The sequence below is a fragment of the Bos indicus x Bos taurus genome, chromosome 8 (assembly GCF_003369695.1).
Source record: "Bos indicus x Bos taurus breed Angus x Brahman F1 hybrid chromosome 8, Bos_hybrid_MaternalHap_v2.0, whole genome shotgun sequence".
In the NCBI taxonomy this organism is placed as follows: domain Eukaryota; kingdom Metazoa; phylum Chordata; class Mammalia; order Artiodactyla; family Bovidae; genus Bos; species Bos indicus x Bos taurus.
The window spans coordinates 65,362,722-65,380,403 of NC_040083.1; the positions used below are offsets into that span (position 1 = coordinate 65,362,722).

The 17,682-nt window shown below is 47.6% G+C and overlaps 1 protein-coding gene across 1 annotated transcript; it reads right to left on the reverse strand.

The window, feature by feature from the left end:
- Window positions 1-5,868: 5,868 nt before the first annotated feature.
- LOC113897462 (putative serine protease 47) lies at window positions 5,869-17,481 on the reverse strand. Its single transcript, XM_027550216.1, has 6 exons — window positions 17,283-17,481; window positions 16,136-16,319; window positions 15,759-15,888; window positions 14,435-14,711; window positions 6,355-6,428; window positions 5,869-5,982 (listed from the first exon to the last, which is right to left on the reverse strand). The coding sequence occupies exons 1-6, from the start codon at window positions 17,479-17,481 to the stop codon at window positions 5,869-5,871; spliced, it is 978 nt and encodes a 325-aa protein (XP_027406017.1).
- Window positions 17,482-17,682: the final 201 nt, after the last annotated feature.

The window sequence follows — 17,682 nt, forward strand, 5'->3', positions numbered from 1 at the left end:
TTCCATTAAAGAACAGTTCTGGCAAAGAATTTCAGACCTGGGAAACGCTCTGAGATACTGTCTGCTGACTCCATTCCTGGACTATCCAAATGCATTCACTCTACTAGAATACTTTTTCTTACTGTATTTATTTACTATATGACTCTCACATGTTTCCTTTCAGGTTTTTTTTAATCAATCACTTTAAGACTTGAAAATTTGGGTCAGTTTCAGTTGAGATAGCAGTAGCATGGGAATAATTTTATGCTCCCTTTCATTTTTATTATTTCTTGGAGAATTTTAGCTGCTGAATCTTAAAAAAAAAATAGTGGCAGAATCAACTTATTGACTTGGGTTGGTAATACTTTTGAAAGAAGATTCGATCATCAGATTCTTAGTGATCAATTCCAAGATTAGTACCATTTTTACTTCACAGGATACCTCTTAAAACCCTTGGTATCTAACAATACTGAGAGCCTCCAAGCACACAGATTGAAAACTCTACAAGACATAAGCATGGGATCCCACTGTACTTCTGCTGCTGCATTGCTTCAGTCGTGTCCGACTCTATTCGACCCCATAGACAGATGCCCACCAGGCTCCCCAGTCCCTGGGATTCTCCAGGCAAGGATACTGGAGTGGGTTGCTATTTCCTTCTCTAATGCATGAGAGTGAAAAGGGAAAGTGAAGTCGCTCAGTCGTGTCCGACTCTTAGCCACCCCATGGACTGCAGCCTACAGGCTCCTCCGTCCATGGGATTTTCCAGGCAAGAGTCCTGGAGTGGGGTGCCATCGCCTTCTCCGCACTGTACTTCTAATGTTCCATTATTCAGTAGAATGTGATTGGTCATCTGAGGTCTGTGATCCATACCCAGAGATTTTTTCCTCAGCAAACATTACCTGCCCCCACCTTTTTGCATGTTTGATTGATAACAAAAACCTGCAAGGAAACATAGTCAGAGATCATGGTCCAAAGGACTTCTAGTTACTCCCTTCTAATGCCTGTCTCCCCAAATTACTTTTGGACTGATTTAATTATATCTGCCTTGTGGTCTGAGATATTGATGGAGTACAAAATGATTGCAGACATGAGATGGGTTAATTTTTTCCACAATTTAATTTGTATGTCAGTGGCCCTGAGAAGACTTACTCAAATCCTCTTCAGAGCCATGAATGAGACTCGTAACAACTGATTTACAGGACAAAGGGAAGAACCAATAAGAAAGCCGGCCTTTCTGGAGTGCCAGGGTACAATATTTTGCCTCCCCATTCCTCTAGTATGAAGTTCCTGGTTAAAAATAATTTCATCTTTTCCCATGAGAAAAGCTCAAATAGTGAGAAATGTCTCCAAGTTGTTAATTTCTTCAACCCTTAATGTTTTTTGTTTTTTTTTTTAATTTTACTGTGATTTTCTTTAAATTGACTCACCTCATCTTCTTAACTAAGGTCAAGGGAGAGTGCACAGAGTGGCTAACCCAGAGAATAAAAAATAAAAAGTAAGGTGCATGTAAGAAGATATTTCTGTACGGAAGAGTAGTTAAAGACCTGGGAAATATCCAGATGGACAAGTCATTCCCTTCAAGTGACTGGTAAAACCCTCTGAAATTATATATATACATATATATATATATATATATATTTATATTTGAAATCTTTCAGATTTAGACTTAGGAAAAATGTTAGGAATCATGAGGAAGTAGGGCAGGAGTTAGGGACAAATTTCCTACACAATTATAACAAAGAGGAGGAAAGAAACGTGAGCTCTGGATTCCCAGTTCTCTTTTTCAGTATGGCCACTGTTAGGTTTTCATACACCTCTGCCCCTTTGAGGCATTTTTTTTTTCCTCTTTTTTTTTTTCACAAGGAGCAAAAGACTTTTTAAGCAGAAAGAAAAACTTCTATCCCAAGAGATTCTACTGCATTTTTAACTTTTCACGAAAGTTAAAAAGCAGTATAATGGAAAAAGGATAGAGTTTTTAACAAATATTAAAATTAACTCACAGTGGAACATAGATTTAAATGTAAAATTTTAAATTTTGAAACTTTTATTAAAAAGGTATGAGAAAATTTTTGGATCCTAGGGCTTGGTAAAGAGGTTTTACACATGAGAGCAGAAACATTACTCATAAAAGAGAAGATTGGATTTTTCTAAAATTCAGTATTTTCCTATCAGAAAGACTCTGTTAAGGATGAGAAGAAGCTATGAGTTTGGAGAAATTATTTGCAAGTCACACATCTGACAAAAGTCTTGTATCTAAAACGTATAAAAAACTATCAAAACTCAATAAAAATAGGCAAAATTCAATTAGAAAATGGGGGAAAGTTATGAAGAGATATTTCACCAAAGAGGACATGTGTTTGGCAAGGAAGTCATGAATAGATGTTCAAAACTCCTGGTCATTAATGAAACTCAAATTAGGAACACAATGAGAATAATGTTAATTTAGAACAGCTAAAATGAAAATTAACTTTATTGTTATAGAGTATGCCATGAAATTGGATTTCTCATAGTGTTACTAATGGAACTGTAAAATCATAAAGTCACTCTGGAAAGCAGTTTGTCTATTTCTTAAAAAAAAACTAAATATGTACTTACCATATGGTCCAGCAATTGCATCCCTGGCTGTTTACTCCAGGAAAATGAACACAGGGTAACAGGCATCTGGGTACAGTCTGCAGGAGTACAAAGAACAAAGATATTCAAGTTCTGTAAGAAAGTCAAGATTTCAATTCCTGTTCCCACTGATTCCTACCTATGTCATTTCTGAAAAACTACTTAACCCTGCTAGGCTTCCATTTATCTTCAAAAAGCAGCTAAAACAAGATAATGCTGAGCACTAAGTCAGTTTCAGGCAATGGGGAACTGGCTGGGCTGGAGTTAACATTTGGTCCATCTGTTACACAGATGAGGTGTGTGTTGGGATCCCCTGATTAGAGATCTAAGGACAACCAGGAGGGACAGAGGACCACCTAACTCCAGAAATAAGGTGTATGAAGGCCAGCCTCCAGGGCACAGACAGCCTGAGGATGCTGGAGTTGGGAAGAAAATAAGAACTTAGGACCAGTGGAGTGGCTACAAGTGCAGCTAAGCTGCCTGAGCTCCCCTGATCTGGGGAATGTGTGTGGACCACGTGGTGTGGTAGTAGCTCACTGACTCCAAGGGCCTGAGCAGTCTTGCCTGAGGATCCATAACTGAGTTCAACAAGAGAGGGAATGCTAGTCTCCCCCCTTCCAGACACTGCTGGGCTCCTAAGGGCTGATGCTGGTGGTGGACACATGGCTAAGCATGGTGGTACCTCAGTGGTAGAACTCCACCCAGAGGCAGGGACGGTGGAAATGTGTGGATGCTGGGAATGCACCTCCAAGCTCATCTTGGGGAGGGAGTTCCTGCGCAAGTTCCTGGCTCCAGCCAGTGGGATCCGTGTGAGAGTCCATGTGAGTCCATTTGTGCTCATCTGCCAGTGAGAGTCCGGGATATGTGGGCAATGCCAGGATTGGAAAGAATTTGGCCTGAATCTTTTGAATAGCATCTAGTCCATATTGGCTATGTGCTAAAGGGGAACTTTACCAGATTATCAGGAATTCTGAAGGCTGGGACAAGTGCATTGTGAGGCTTCCTGGATTCTGCTGGCTACACAAGGACTCTGTGTCAGGCAGACTAGCAGGAAAGATGATGAGAGCATTGCTGCAAGGCTTATAGGCAGGGTCACTGAGTCCTGAGTCAGCTAAGCAGAAAGGAGTCCTAGGCTCATACTGCTGAAGGTGTGTGGATACCTTGGGACAGGCTGGCCTGGGCCCCTGGCCAGAAGGGAGCGGTCATGTGGGGTTGAGGGCCAGGAAGGTTCCTGTTGTCTAAGCCACATTGCTTGTGATATTTGTTATGGCAGCTGGAGCTGACTGATGTCCTTCCTCCGAAGTCTGTGCACTCCCACAGTAGGAATGGTGCGTGCAAGTGGAGACGCCCTTTCTCCCCAGCTGGGCTCCAGTGTCCCCACCCCCGCCCTCCTCCTGCTGCAATGTTCCTGCCAGTTGCTGTTCCCTTGTCTGGAGGGTCAGACGACAAACCTCAAGTGAAGGGGTGAGTGCTGAGGATCAGGAGGAGCAATAGGGCCCCAAGACAGGATTGGGATGAGTCTTCCATTTTTATTTGGTGTTTCAAGCTTGGTTTGTGGGGGTCGCAGCTGATGGACAGGAAAGTCAAGAAGGGACCACTGGAGGGGGGAAGGTTCCAGCAAGGAGGCTGTTGTGGAAACTGGGTCTGTGGAGGAGAGCAGACGTGGGCTCAGGGAGGGGTGTGAGTCTCTGGATCTCATCCATCCAGTTGGTGACGTTGGTGAAGATGCTAGGGTAGATGGGGTGTCGGCAGTCAAAGCCCCAGCTGGCCAGCCCCATCAGAACCCAAAACTAGTGAAGTCACAGATCAGGGGCCCCTCAGAATCACTCTAGGAAAGAAATGGGAGTTCAGGTGGGTTACTGAGCCAGGTCTGAGAAGACCAGGTAGCAAAGTGGGGCTTATGAGTCTCTGCCCTCCAGCCTCACTTGGGTGGGACAGCTGTGAAATTCCAAGCACCAGCCTCCCACTCTGACCAGCCTGATTAAGTCATGCTGGTAAGCACTGGAATCATGCTTCAGGAAGTTTGTGATCGACCCTCAGAACAATCACAAATGTAAATCCATCAATATACGGAGGTTTTCTCTTAGAAAGCACTCTCTAAGGCCAAGAAGGGACAGCTACAGGATTTGATGCAGAGAGAGCTGGTGTGTGAGTGGAAACTGGCCAGCCGAAGCTGCAATAGACATGGCTTTTGCAAACTGAGCTGCAGCAGCACATCCCCACCTGAGTCGTCATCCTTTTTTATTCATTTAGTCAAGCCTTTAGTTTTCTTTCAACTTCTTGGTTGAGTTTCTTCAGAAAGTGCCCATACCCAGGCCTGGTGGAGGCAGCCTGTATTGCTCAGGGAGTAGCTGAGGGTCTCCTGAAAGCCTCTGGGAGTTACTGGAGTCCTGAAATGCTGTCAGGGCAGGACCATCTGGGTGGAAACTCCCTCACTTCACCAGCAAAACGGAAGGTTTCATCGTTGGAGGTGGGTAGAGGAGCAGGGGCCATAGCTGTGCTTGGTCCCCTTCAAGCACCTGTCCAACACACACATCCAGCATCCAGGGCAGCTTCTGCCCTTGAGCACAGGAGTGACATGACGAAGTTCCTCTTTCATGAAGCTTTTGTAAAGAATCCAACTAGGCTGCCATTGTCAGACGTGACATGTGGAAGCAAGCCACGGAAAGGACAGGACAGGAAGGGAAGGACATTTCATAGGGTGGAAGCATGGAGCTTTCCCAACCTGAGATTCTAAATAGGACAACCCAACTTTCTGATGCTGGAGCAGAGGGAGCAGTGAGTGCAGACGAGGAGAGGAGGGATGGCCAGGTGGGTGGGAGGAAGAGCAATGACAAGTGGGAAGCAAGGCGGGTAGACAGGACTCAGGTTCCCAGGGCTTTTAGGTGGGGGTTGGAGTTGACACCCATGGAGAACTGCTGGGTCAGTCTAGCACCTGGATTGCTCTGGTGCTGTGTGGAGAATGAACCTGTTTGGAGGCAGCTACAGGAGAGAAGGTGAGAGATTATGTGTGGGGAGGGGCCAGGGCGGTAAGAAACAGTCAGATTTGGGACAATATATTGAAGGACGCAACAGGACCTGTCAAAGTTGAGCCTGTCTCACCAACCATGGAAGAAGTGTAGCGGGGAGGAGCAGGCTGAGCACAGAGCCCTGGGTTCTCCAGCGTTTAGAGGTAGGAGGGGAGGGGACCAGTGCAGAGTGGAGTAGCTGGCTGGTCCTGGTGCCCAGAACGGCAGTAAGACTTGGTCAAGTGCTGAATGAGAGGAGGACTTGGGGCTATGGGTGTCTCTGGCAAGACAGGTTCCTGGGGACATTGGCCATGAGGCTCTGGTGGTACTTGGAATGCTCCTGGGCAGAGTGGGTTAGATTCAGGGCTGTTAGGAGGAGTCTCTGGTTGAAAGGAGGCAGAAAAACTGGGCAGTAACAGGAAGGAGAGTGCCACTGCATCTTTATATAAGAGCCGTGAAAGTGGAGAGAAGACATGGAGCAAGGGAGCCTCTGGACACCCAGAGCTCCAGGAGGGACTGGCTACAGGAGGCTCAGGAGAGATGGAAGATGCCTGCTGGACTGGGAAGATGAATGGCACCTAGTCCCATTGAATGCTTCAGTGTTCTCAGTGAAATAGGAAGCAAGCTCTCCAGCTGAGAGGGAAGGGTGGGGGAAGTGGTGACTTGAAGGAAACAGAAGGGTACGTGGTGTGGCTGGCCAAAAGTATCCCTCGAAGACGGCCATCCTCATCACCAGAACCTGGGGCTATGTTACCTTACACGGCAAAAGGGACTCAGCAGCTGTGATGAAGTAGAGAATCAAGAAATAGGAAGATAATCCTGGATGATCTGGTTGGACCCAACATAAACACAAAGGTACTCATGAGGAAAGAGGGAAGCAGGAGGTCAGAGTCAGAGGAGGAGATGTGATGACAGGAGCAGAGGGAGGAGCAATGTGATTTGGTGACATAGGAAGGGGCCACGAACTGAGGATTGCTGAGGACCTCTAAAAAGATAGAAAAAGCAAGAAAACATTTTCTCCTAGAGCCTCCAGAAGGGAGCAGCCAGGCCAACACCTTGACTTTAGACTCTGACGTCCAGAAATGTAAGATAGTACATCCTGCTCTCTGAGCCACCAATTTAAGGTGATGTCACCAGAGCACCAAGAAAGTCACACCAGGGGCTTCTTGGACATTGGGAATGTGCCATCATCCCCTCAGCTCTTCTCCTCTGGGGTCCCCACCTGGGGTCCCCTTGGCCCTCCCCTTAATGTACCCATACCTCGCACTTTAAGGCCAAGGAAGGCTTGGTCACTATACACTCCAAGCCTCAGGGATTCATGCAGATGAGTCTTGTGGTTGCTGATATTATGGTGGAATCTGGGCCAGAATGGGGGAGATGGGAAGGGCTCCAATAGCCTCCTGACCCAACGGGAGTTCTGAGAAGGCAGAGGAAGCCCCACCACTAGTATATCCCATGGAAAATGAGCTGTGCTTTGCACTACTGAAAAGACTGAGAAAACTGAGCATGGGTGTGTGGGTTTTGTGTGTGCTGAGTGGAGCCTGGGCAGTGAATTCCACATTGGGTGAGAGGATAGGTCGAAGACACGTCCAGAAGAGCAGGTACAACCCAGGTAGACGGAGACAGGCCAGGCCAGGAGATTGAAAGCCAAGACTTGCTAAATACTTCCTGCATGCCAGTACAGTACTAAATTTCCTAGTGCTGCTGCCAAGTCGTTTCAGTAATGTCTGACTCTGTGCAACCCCATATACGGCAGCCCCTCACAGGGATCTTTCTTATTAAGAGGAGACTTGAGCAAATCCATTTCCTGGGTGAGGAAGCTTAGCTAAGGTCACAATCCCAGGAAATGACAGACTGAATACTGGAACCAGGTCTTTTCTGCCCCACAGTCTAAGCACTGAGTGCCCCTGTGGTCTGTCGCTCCTCAGACCTATTTCTGGGTGCCCTGTGCAAGGGGGGAGGCACTTTCAGGGAGAGAAGAGGGGCCTGAGTTGGAGCATGGGGGCCAGAGATACAGCAGAAGATGAGTCTAGATGGAGTCTCTCAGGTAGGCTGTGGTGACTGAAAGGCTGAGAGAGGCAGGAGCGGGGTCATATGCTGCCTTAGGTCTTGAGGGTCCATCTCAGTGGTGTCCTCAGACTGAGGAGAAATGAGAGGAGGAGTGGGCTCAAGGGCACTATGGGTGTCCAGCAGGCAAGCAGACGAAGGGCCACGGAAGAGCTTGGCACATGATGCCAGCTTGGGAGGCTCGGCCCTGAGGGGGATGCAGTGGAGGTCATTGTAGGCTTTGAGTGAAAACACAGGGGCCCAGGCTGTGCTGCCTTATTTTAGGGTCACCACTTTCCCTCTCCCGGCTTGTTTGCTCAACTATAAAACAGGGCACTACACAGAGTGTATAGAAAGGTTCCCAATTAAAATATCCAACAAGGGGACTTCCTTGGTGGTCTAGTGGTTAAAAGTCCTCCCTCCTTGCAGAGGACATGGGTTCCATCCCTGGTTAGGGAACTAATATCCCACATGCCACGGGACAACTAAGTCTACATGCTGCAACTCCTGAGCCCATGTGCTCTGGAGGTCGCACGCTATGACTAAGAGAGGCCCACGCTCTGCAATGAGGAGCTTGTGTGCCACAACCAAGATCCAACACAGCAAAACAAAATAGACAAACAGATGCGAAAGCAAACAAACACACACAAAAACCAAATACCCAACAGTAAACAAATATCAGGAATATATAAAATACATAAAGGAAGAAACAGAGAACCCAACAGAAAAATAAGAGGGGGGAAAAATCATGAAAGGAAACTTTACAGAAAAAAGATATCCAATAATAATAAATATGTGAAAGTACCTTTAAGTGGTCATTGGGAAAATGCAAACCAATACCAAATGAAGCATCTGACAAACAACTAATCTCAAAAATATACAAGCAACTCCTGCAGCTCAATTCCAGAAAAATAAACGACCCAATCAAAAAATGGGCCAAAAAACTAAATAGACATTTCTCCAAAGAAGACATACAGATGGCTAACAAACACATGAAAAGATGCTCAACATCGCTCATTATCGGAGAAATGCAAATCAAAACCACAATGAGGTACCATTTCACGCCAGTCAGAATGGCTGCGATCTAAAAGTCTACCAGATATAAATGCTGGAGAGGGTGTGGAGAAAAGGGAACGCTCTTACACTGTTGGTGGGAATGTAAACTAGTACAGCCACTATGGAGAACAGTGTGGAGATTCCTTAAAAAACTGAAAATAGAACTGCCTTATGATCCAGCAATCCCACTGCTGGGCATACACACTGAGGGAACCAGAAGGGAAAGAGACACGTGTACCCCAATGTTCATCGCAGCACTGTTTATAATAGCCAGGACATGGAAGCAACCTAGATGTCCATCAGCAGATGAATGGATAAGAAAGCTGTGGTACATATACACAATGGAGTATTACTCAGTCATTAAAAAGAATACATTGGAATCAGTTCTAATGAAGTGGATGAAACTGAAGCCTACTATACAGAGTGAAGTAAGCCAGAAAGAAAAACACCAATACAGTATAGTAACACATATATATGGAATTTAGGAAGATAGTAACTAACCCTGTATATGAGACAGCAAAAGAGACACTGATGTATATAGAACAGTCTTTTGGACTCTGTGGGAGAGGGAGGGGGGGATGATTTGGGAGAATGGCATTAAAACATGTATAATATCATATAAGAAACAAATTGCCAGTCCAGGTTCGATGCAGGATACAGGAAGCTTGGGGCTGGTGCACTGGGATGACCCAGAGGGATAGTATGGGGAGGGAGGTGGGAGGGGGGTTCAGGATGGGGAACATGTGTACACCCGTGCGGATGCATGTTGATGTATGGCACAACCAATACAACATTGTAAAGTAAAAATAATAATAATAAAAAAATTAAATAAAAAACAAACATATAAAATGAGAAAAGATGGAAAATGCTAAGTATTGATGAGAATACAAACTCTAATCCACTGCTTGAATGAGTGGAAATGGTGAACCACTTTGGAGATGTTTGGTAATATCTGCCAAAGCTGAATATACACATACTATTTATTCCAACAATTCTACTCAAGGGTTCTGTGAAGTAGAAGATAAAACATTTGGAAGTGAAACGAAATGAAAAACTTGGAAAGTACTAAAATATCCATGAACAGTATAACTGATCATAGAATTCAAAGCACACAGTAGAGTCCTGTAGAGCAAGGATTCTGAACAGGTAACCGTATGGATGAATCTCACAAATCTAATGTTAAGAAAGACTGACAAGTGGAACAGATGGTAAAGCGTCTGTCTACAACGTGGGAGACCTGGGTTCAATCCCTGGGTTGGGAAGTTCCCTGGAGAAGGAAATGCCAACTCACTCCAGTACTCTTTCCTAGAAAATCCCATGGATGGAGGATGCTGGTGTCCATGGGTCGCAAATAGTCGGACACAACTGAGCAACTTCACTTTCTTTTCTTCTTTTATGGAACATTCAGAATTAAATCTAAGGTATTAAAGGTGAAGATGGTGGTTTCTGTTGGGTGTTGGTGACCGGAAGGAGGTGTGAGCGGGGCCTCTGGGGTATTGATCACATGTTGCCTCACTGTGAAAATTCATCCAACTGATGAAAAGAGCATGGATATATTCTTTAGTATGTATGTTTGCCGAGGACCAGCCCCGGCTGATCCAGGGTATTCGAAGGGGAGACGGCGTCGGCGACTATTTATATGCTAATTAGAGATATAGAGAACAATAGAATGAGGATAGCTCAGTAGGAAATTTCAGTGGAGAAAAGAAGCTGAGTAGCTTGGTTTACGCGGGAGACCAATAAAACTTCAAGACAAGAAGTTTGCACCACTTACGTAGGCCGCAGGCGCCCTCTCGAATAGCGGAAGGTGTCTCACCCTAGACACCTTCTCGAGTGGGTCTTAGAAGCCCAGGCATGATTAGTAAGCGTGGTGGGTTCCGCGCTCCAGATGGAGACTCAGCTGGAAGTTAAAAGAATGACATGGGGAGACCAAGCGTTGGTGAGCAAGGCCCGTAGCTTTATTTTTAACAGGGGCTTTTATACCCTAAGTTACACATAGAGGATAATAGGGGATGCAAAGTCAGCAGTCTTTGATTCTTATCAAAAACCAAGGTTTCTTTCCTGCAAATGTATCGTATACAAATGGTTTAGGTGATTTACATCATCTTCTGGCCAGAAGGCCTACTAACATTTTATGACTCTTGACAAGGACTTATCAACAAAGACTTACTTTCTCTAAGAGTAATTATTTCAAGGTTTGGCACCATCTTCCAAAGATAAAATTGCATTCCTATAGGGCGGATGTGTAATGGGTTTACAACAAAGAAAGAATTTATTACCTTAAGGGTCTAAAGTTACTAACACCAAGGCCACTACTTATTTTTTCTACATACCCACTATTAATTGATACATATTCAAGGATACAATTCAGGGGATGTGAAAACTTGGCAACAAGCATTGACTCATCAATGAAATCCTTTACTAGTTTATTCTGACAGTTTTTAACTCTCTGAGAGGCTCTAAGCTATTTGAATATCTTAAGCTTCCCATGCCTCTTGAGGCTGGGAGACTGTAAACAATCGTATGCATAGCTGCAGGAGTCCGGGTAAACTTGTCAGGCGAGTTAGAGAGCCATCAGAGGGGTTTGGATTTAAACACTCCTAATTGCCCAGGAACTTTATTAATTGGAGCTGTAAGTTAACTCTTTGACAGAGAGAGAGCGAGATGGTGGTAGGGGACAGCCCCCAGTAAAGTCAGAGGTGAGAGCACAAAGCAATAAAGTAGGCAGACTCTGGTTTTTTGGGGGAAAATGCTCGAGAATTTCCGGGGGGACTCCTGAGGCTCAATCCCGCCTTTGCGTATGCCGAGCCTCCTTCCTCATGACCTTTGTCACGAGTGGAATGCCTCACCGGCTCCCCGCATATGTTATACTTCAAAAACACTTTAATATACGCCTCAAGAATAGATGCTGTAGATGCCCTCATGTGCAAGGGACTTATGAAGGGGGTGTGGCCTGGCGGACACTGCCAAGGGATGGAGCCCAGGAAGACGCATGGAGGAGGAAATGGGAAGTCCCAGGGGCTCCACAAAGAGAGCAGAGGCAACACAGCCCCTCCCCAGAGAAACCAAGGCCCTGAGAACAGGTGAGGGAAAAACAGAAAGCGCCTTACTCACTTGGCAGCTGGACTTTCCTGTGGAGAAGTCCCCAGCACGCAGCATTTCCATGTGCACAGCCCAGTTCTTGCCTCTTCCATCTACATATAACAGTTTATAGAACTTGTTCTCAAGGAAGCTCACCTTACCCTCCTGGAGATGGAAGGGTTCGAGCAGAGGTGCTGTGAGGATAAGGAGGAAATCAGGGAAGGATGCTGTAGCCGAGCTACAGAGCTCTGCCTTACCAGTCAGCACTGCCCCTCAACACGGGGTTTTCTCTGCACAGCTGAGCTTTCATCCTTGTTTCAGTCTTCTGATGCTGCTGCTGCTAAGTAGATTCAGTCATGTCCAACTCTTCGCGACCCCATGGACTGGAGCCTACCAGGCTCTTCCATCCATGGGATTTTCCAGGCAAGAGTACTGGAGTGGGTTGCCATTTCCTTCTCCATGTTTCAGTCTTCTACCTATGCCTAGTAAGCCCTCCCATGTTTCTCAAACTTTTCCAAATTCATCCTATTCCCTCCACCTCTTTCATAGTAACAGACCACACTCCTATTTCACAAAGGAAAAAGGCAAATCCCACCAACACATGCCACTCACTGGTGCTTAGCAAACATTCACCAACCTATCTACCCTTTCACAAACCATCCCATCCACTCACCTTTTGTCTATCATTAACCTTGCTTTCCATCCACTTGTTCCTCCATCCATCTAGCTATCTTTCCTTATGTCCCGTTCGCCCACTCATCCTTCCATCTGTTTGCCTATAAACTCATCTTTTGTTACATCTCTCCATTCTCCCCTTTATCAATAGACTGCTCACTCCATCTCTCTGCCCAGCATCCTTTCACCCACCCTCCCAACCATCTTCCTTTCCACCCATTCATCCTCCCAACTTCCCCATCCACCCTCTCATCCACTCACTCATTTATTCATCACCCAATTTACTCATTTAGTCCTGTATCCTTGTGTTAAGTATCTTTTAACTAATGATACAGGGGAACATTTTAGTTGGGGCAGACAGCGTAAATGAAGTAAATAAGTAGCGTTATTTTAGATCTAAGAAGTGGTGTCGAGGAAATACAACAGGGAGATGTGATACGAGGGGTGGCCTGTTTTAGCTCACGTGATCAAGTAAAACTCAGAGGAGCAGCTGAGTTGCATATGTAAAGAAACGACTCATGACAAGGTTAGTCGGGAGAGTAAATGCGTCCAGGGAGACAGCCAAGGTGCAGACCTGAGGTGGGAATGGCCTTGGCATCGTCAAGGCAGGAAGGAGGCCTGCTGGCTGGGGTGGGGTGGGTGAGGGATGCAGTGGGAGATGAGAGAGAGGAGGGGGCCTGAGAGCCAAGGCAGGGAGTTGCAACCTTTTTTTAAGAAGAAATGAGAAGGCACTGGGGGTGATGAGCAGGGAACTGGCATGACTCCTGCTCTAAAGCAAATATTCAGAAAGCTACATGGAGGGTAACATAGAGCACACAGGGTGGGAGCTGAGACCAGTCTGGAGGTCCAGGGAAGAAGGACCCGGGGGCAGCAGTGGGATACCTACCAGGTGCCAGGCCCTGCCTGGGGCACGGACTGGGATGTTGAAACAAGAAAGACAGGGTCCCTGTGCTCAGGAGGAACCAGTCTGTGTGTGTGTGTATGTGTGAAGTGTATATACATGTGCTGTGTGTGTGTCTCTGTATTGTGCCTGTGTGTGTGTGTGTGTGAAGTGTGGTATACATGTGTTGTTTGTGTGTGTATCTGTGTATTGTGTGTGTGTGTGTGTGGTGTGAGAATCCTGCGGACCTGGTTGTTTGTCCTATGATTAGGGCATGTTAGTGACATACTGATAGGCAAGGACCAGAGATGCTGGAACATCCCACTCCATGAAGACAGCATCAATTCAAAATCCCTGTAGCAGCTCTGTAGAGAAACACCATATCAAATTATGACTCAATAATTACAAATAAGTACTCTTTCCCTCCCTAATTTTGCATCATAAGCATTTCACCAAATCATTCAAGTTTTTCTTTAATAAAAACTCTTGCTCATAAGTTTTTGCCTACATCTCTCCACTTTCAAACTTAAAAAATACAATTTTTCTCCTGTGTCATTCAGTTCACCTAATGAGCCTACAAAGTAGATGACTGAACTGGGTTGGGAGAAGAGCAAAGCGAGGTTCAGAATTGATCAGGCAAGCTCAGAGGTCAGAGGTCATATTGGAGTTTTCTTACCACTTTTCCCAAGCACTTCCTATGGCACTGGGAAATCAGAGAGTTTGTTAATGACTTGGATGGAGTCAGGCCCCAACCATGATCTTTGAGTTGGATCAAGTCATTCAGATCTACGGTTGATTTAAACCTTGGAATGAAGAACCAGAAAGACTTCAAGAACTCAGATTCTTGATTGCAAAGTCGAAGATTCCCAGACTTCAGAGCTTTACACTTAGGGAACACCAAAGCTTTCGAATCACACACTTTCAGAACTAGAACTAGAATGGTCCAGTCCTCTGGAAATGAAGTATAGTGGGGCAAGGGGACCTTTGCCTGGAGACGCCTCAGGTGGAGACACACCTCCCTTCTTTGCTCCTTTGTCCTTCTCCCCTTCCTCCTCCTCCCCATTCTCATCCCCCCAACTCCCCCACACCCCCTCACTTTCCTCATTGAGCATCCCCCAGCCAGGTATCCAGTAGGATGAGTTACTGGGGAGCTTCATGCCAGGGATCAGGAGGCAGGCAGGGATGATGTAGGAAGTGAAGTTCACAGGATAGAGCAGCTGCAACATGGCAATATCACTCCCAAAGGGATGTAACTTCTTGAAGTCTGGGTGCGTGATAATCTGGCTCACAGACACCTCCCGGGTGTGCTGGGTGTGCTGGGACAGCTGGGTGCTTCCTAACAGACCCCGTAGTTCCACAGGGCTTTGGATTTCCTGGAGAAGGAAAGGCACACTGTCACCATCATCTCCAAGTGGGGACAAGCTCTTTCCCTGCATCCTCATCTAACTGCCACACGCCTCTGGACCCCTCTGCTCCATGTGATGCCAGACAGCTTCTGTCTCCCCATTTCTAATGTTCAGGAGGCCTTCTTTCTTGAGGCTAATTGATACCCTACTTACAGTTTCAGATATATGGCTGGCTTCTCCATCACACACTAGAATGGCAGAAGCACTGTATCCTTGTTCTGGAAAGGTCCTTGGTGGGGTCATCAAATGAAGGCCTTTTGATTGTACACAGCAGGCATTCTGGCTCAGTCCCAGATCCAACTTTACCTTTCCTGAGACTCCATACAACCCACCTTCTGGCCCCACACTCTTTCTTTTTTCAACACCTGCCGAAAGCCTGCTTCACTGAATTACAAGGACTTGCAAAAGATTTGTTAAATAAATGAGCAAATGAAGGCAGGAAACAGAACCTTGCCTTGACCCCCCAACACAGGTGCTGAATCTTACTCCCTCCCTCACTGTCTTCACAGCTCATCTACTTGGAGACCCTCTCTCACGTTCCCCTCACCCAACCCTTCCCCTCCAGCAAGGCCTCCCTCTCCACACACCTTCTCCTGATCCCCCACCCCATCTGCTCTGCCCTTCTCAACCATGCTGGGCTTTCTTTTCTGACAGGATGGAGACATGGTGAGGTGGGACTTGCCACCCCTGGTGCCACCGAGGCCTTGCACGGAACATGGCACAGAGTGGGTGCCGATAGACTCTGAGCCCCCAAAGCTCCAGTGCCCAGACCTGGGCTTGATGCCTGAACTCCCTGGCGACCCCTCCTCATTCGTTTAGAAATCAGTCACTGAGCCAGCCCCACCTGGCTAGCTGAATTAGACTCCTGAGCAGCCCTGTCACTCTCGCAGGGAGCCCACCTCCCCCTTATGCAGCCGGGCACCACAGCTCCCCACATGCACGCCAGTGACCATGACTCCTCCTGGGCACACAGTTTAGCAGGAGTAATAAGAATCGCCCAGCTGCTGGTCACACATGCGGTCCCAGGCCTCCATCTAGAGTCTGACACCGGGAAATAAGGGGACACTGAGAAGGAGCTGTGATCAGAGATGGGTCCACACCACATGGCAGCGAGGACTGACACTGCCGCTCTCCTGACGCACACCTGTGTTGGGGAACGGACACGGGCTGAGGGCAGAGCATGAGGAGGATCTGGGCAGGTGAGCGGGGAGGACAGTCCACATGGAGGGTACACAGGCCAAAGGCAGGGACGACATGCCTCTGAAGGCCACAGACTGCCCAGAGGAAAGCCCAGAGGAGCCAACGTAGGACACCATCCCCCTTTTCTCTTCTTCTCCTGCATCCCCCTCCCCTGCCAGAGCCTGTGCTTGCAGCCTAGGAAGGAGACTCACTTGAGAAAGCAGTGGGCAGTGGAAAGAAGCCAGCTGGAGTTAATGAGGACAGCTCCACAGATGTGCGAGCCCTGGGACCACAGGCTGGCCTGCCACAGCCTCCGGCCAGCCTCCACATCCCGGCCACCATAGATCCTCCCCATCACCTTGGATATCCCGCACACTGTGGAGACTCCCCTGCCGCCTACAATAGAGACACTGGTGGTACCCCAAATGTTGCATAGGAAAGCCTCCCTGTTTCACATATAGGAAAATCAAGGCCTGGCCTCCAGCAGCCTAGCCAAAATGACAGGGCTACCTGGACTCTGCCTTCACTGGCTGCCACTGAGGACTGGAGAGCAGAGCACAACACATCAAGCCCTATGAGGATGAAGACCCGGGGGTCTGGGGGGACCAGCTCCCAGGAACATCTCCAGGCAGATGGACATCCTTGAGCAAGGCTGCCAAGTGCTGGGCATGACACACACCTCATTTCCCTCACCTAACATGCCTCCATGCCTTATCTTGTACATCAAAGAACTAAAGGTCTCAGAAGTTGCCAACATTGCTTTCTCAAGATCATGGCTTCTAAGGGCCTGTGCTCTCTCCACTCTACCCCATGTCTTAGGGAGGGAGATTTGCAGGCAGAAGTTGTGGTGCTGTGTGATCTGGGCAATTCACTCCCCTCACTGACTCTGTAGGAGTCTCCATTTCAAAAGGAAGAAGGAGGGGGCTAAAGGGGACAGCCCTGCTTCAGGGACTTACACCTGGGAGGCAGGAGTGTGCCCAGGCCCCTGAGGCCGGGCATCCTGGTCTAGGGCCTGGACTCCCAGGGCCTCAGTGAGGGGAATGACACCCTGGTCCCTGGACTCAGGCCCATTCACTCAGTAGTCCTAGAACTTGCCTCCACCCAGCCTCCAACCTCTGGGCCAGACCCTGCTAGTCCCCTCTCCCACAGCCCCACAAAGGGATTGGGTCTCTTCCCACCCAGAGGCCTCACAGTGGAGGGCCTGACCCACCTGTGTGGAGGGGATCTCTGGGCTGCCTGGTTGGAGGGAAGGGCAGAGAAACGATGAGACTTAGTGACTCACCAGGCCCTGGTCACAGCCAGCCGCCCTCAGGCCCTGAAGGTTAGGAGATCTTGGACCGAATGGAGGCCCCAACACACCTGTAGCTCCTGGAGCCAACCTCTGTGCTTGCCAAGTCGGAGCGCAGCCCCTCAATGCTCCCCCATCGCCTGCAGTTGGGCCGGAGGCGGCCGTGGCTGGGGACCCTCGCAGCTCCAGGGTGGCCACGTTCAGCAGCAGCAGCCAGAGAAGAGCCGCGGGCTGGCCTAGGCCTTGGGGGATCCCCGCCTCCCCGCCCATTGCCAGGGTGACTGACCCCAGCCTGACCCCACCCTGCTCTGGCCCCGCCCCAAGCCCCAAGCCCACCCGGATCTTCTTAATAACTTTATAAACAAATCTAGTTCGATAAAATTTATATACCATGATGTTCACTTATTACACAGGACAATTCAATGATTTTCAGTAAATTTTTAAAAAAATTTTTGTATTTAAATAAACCTT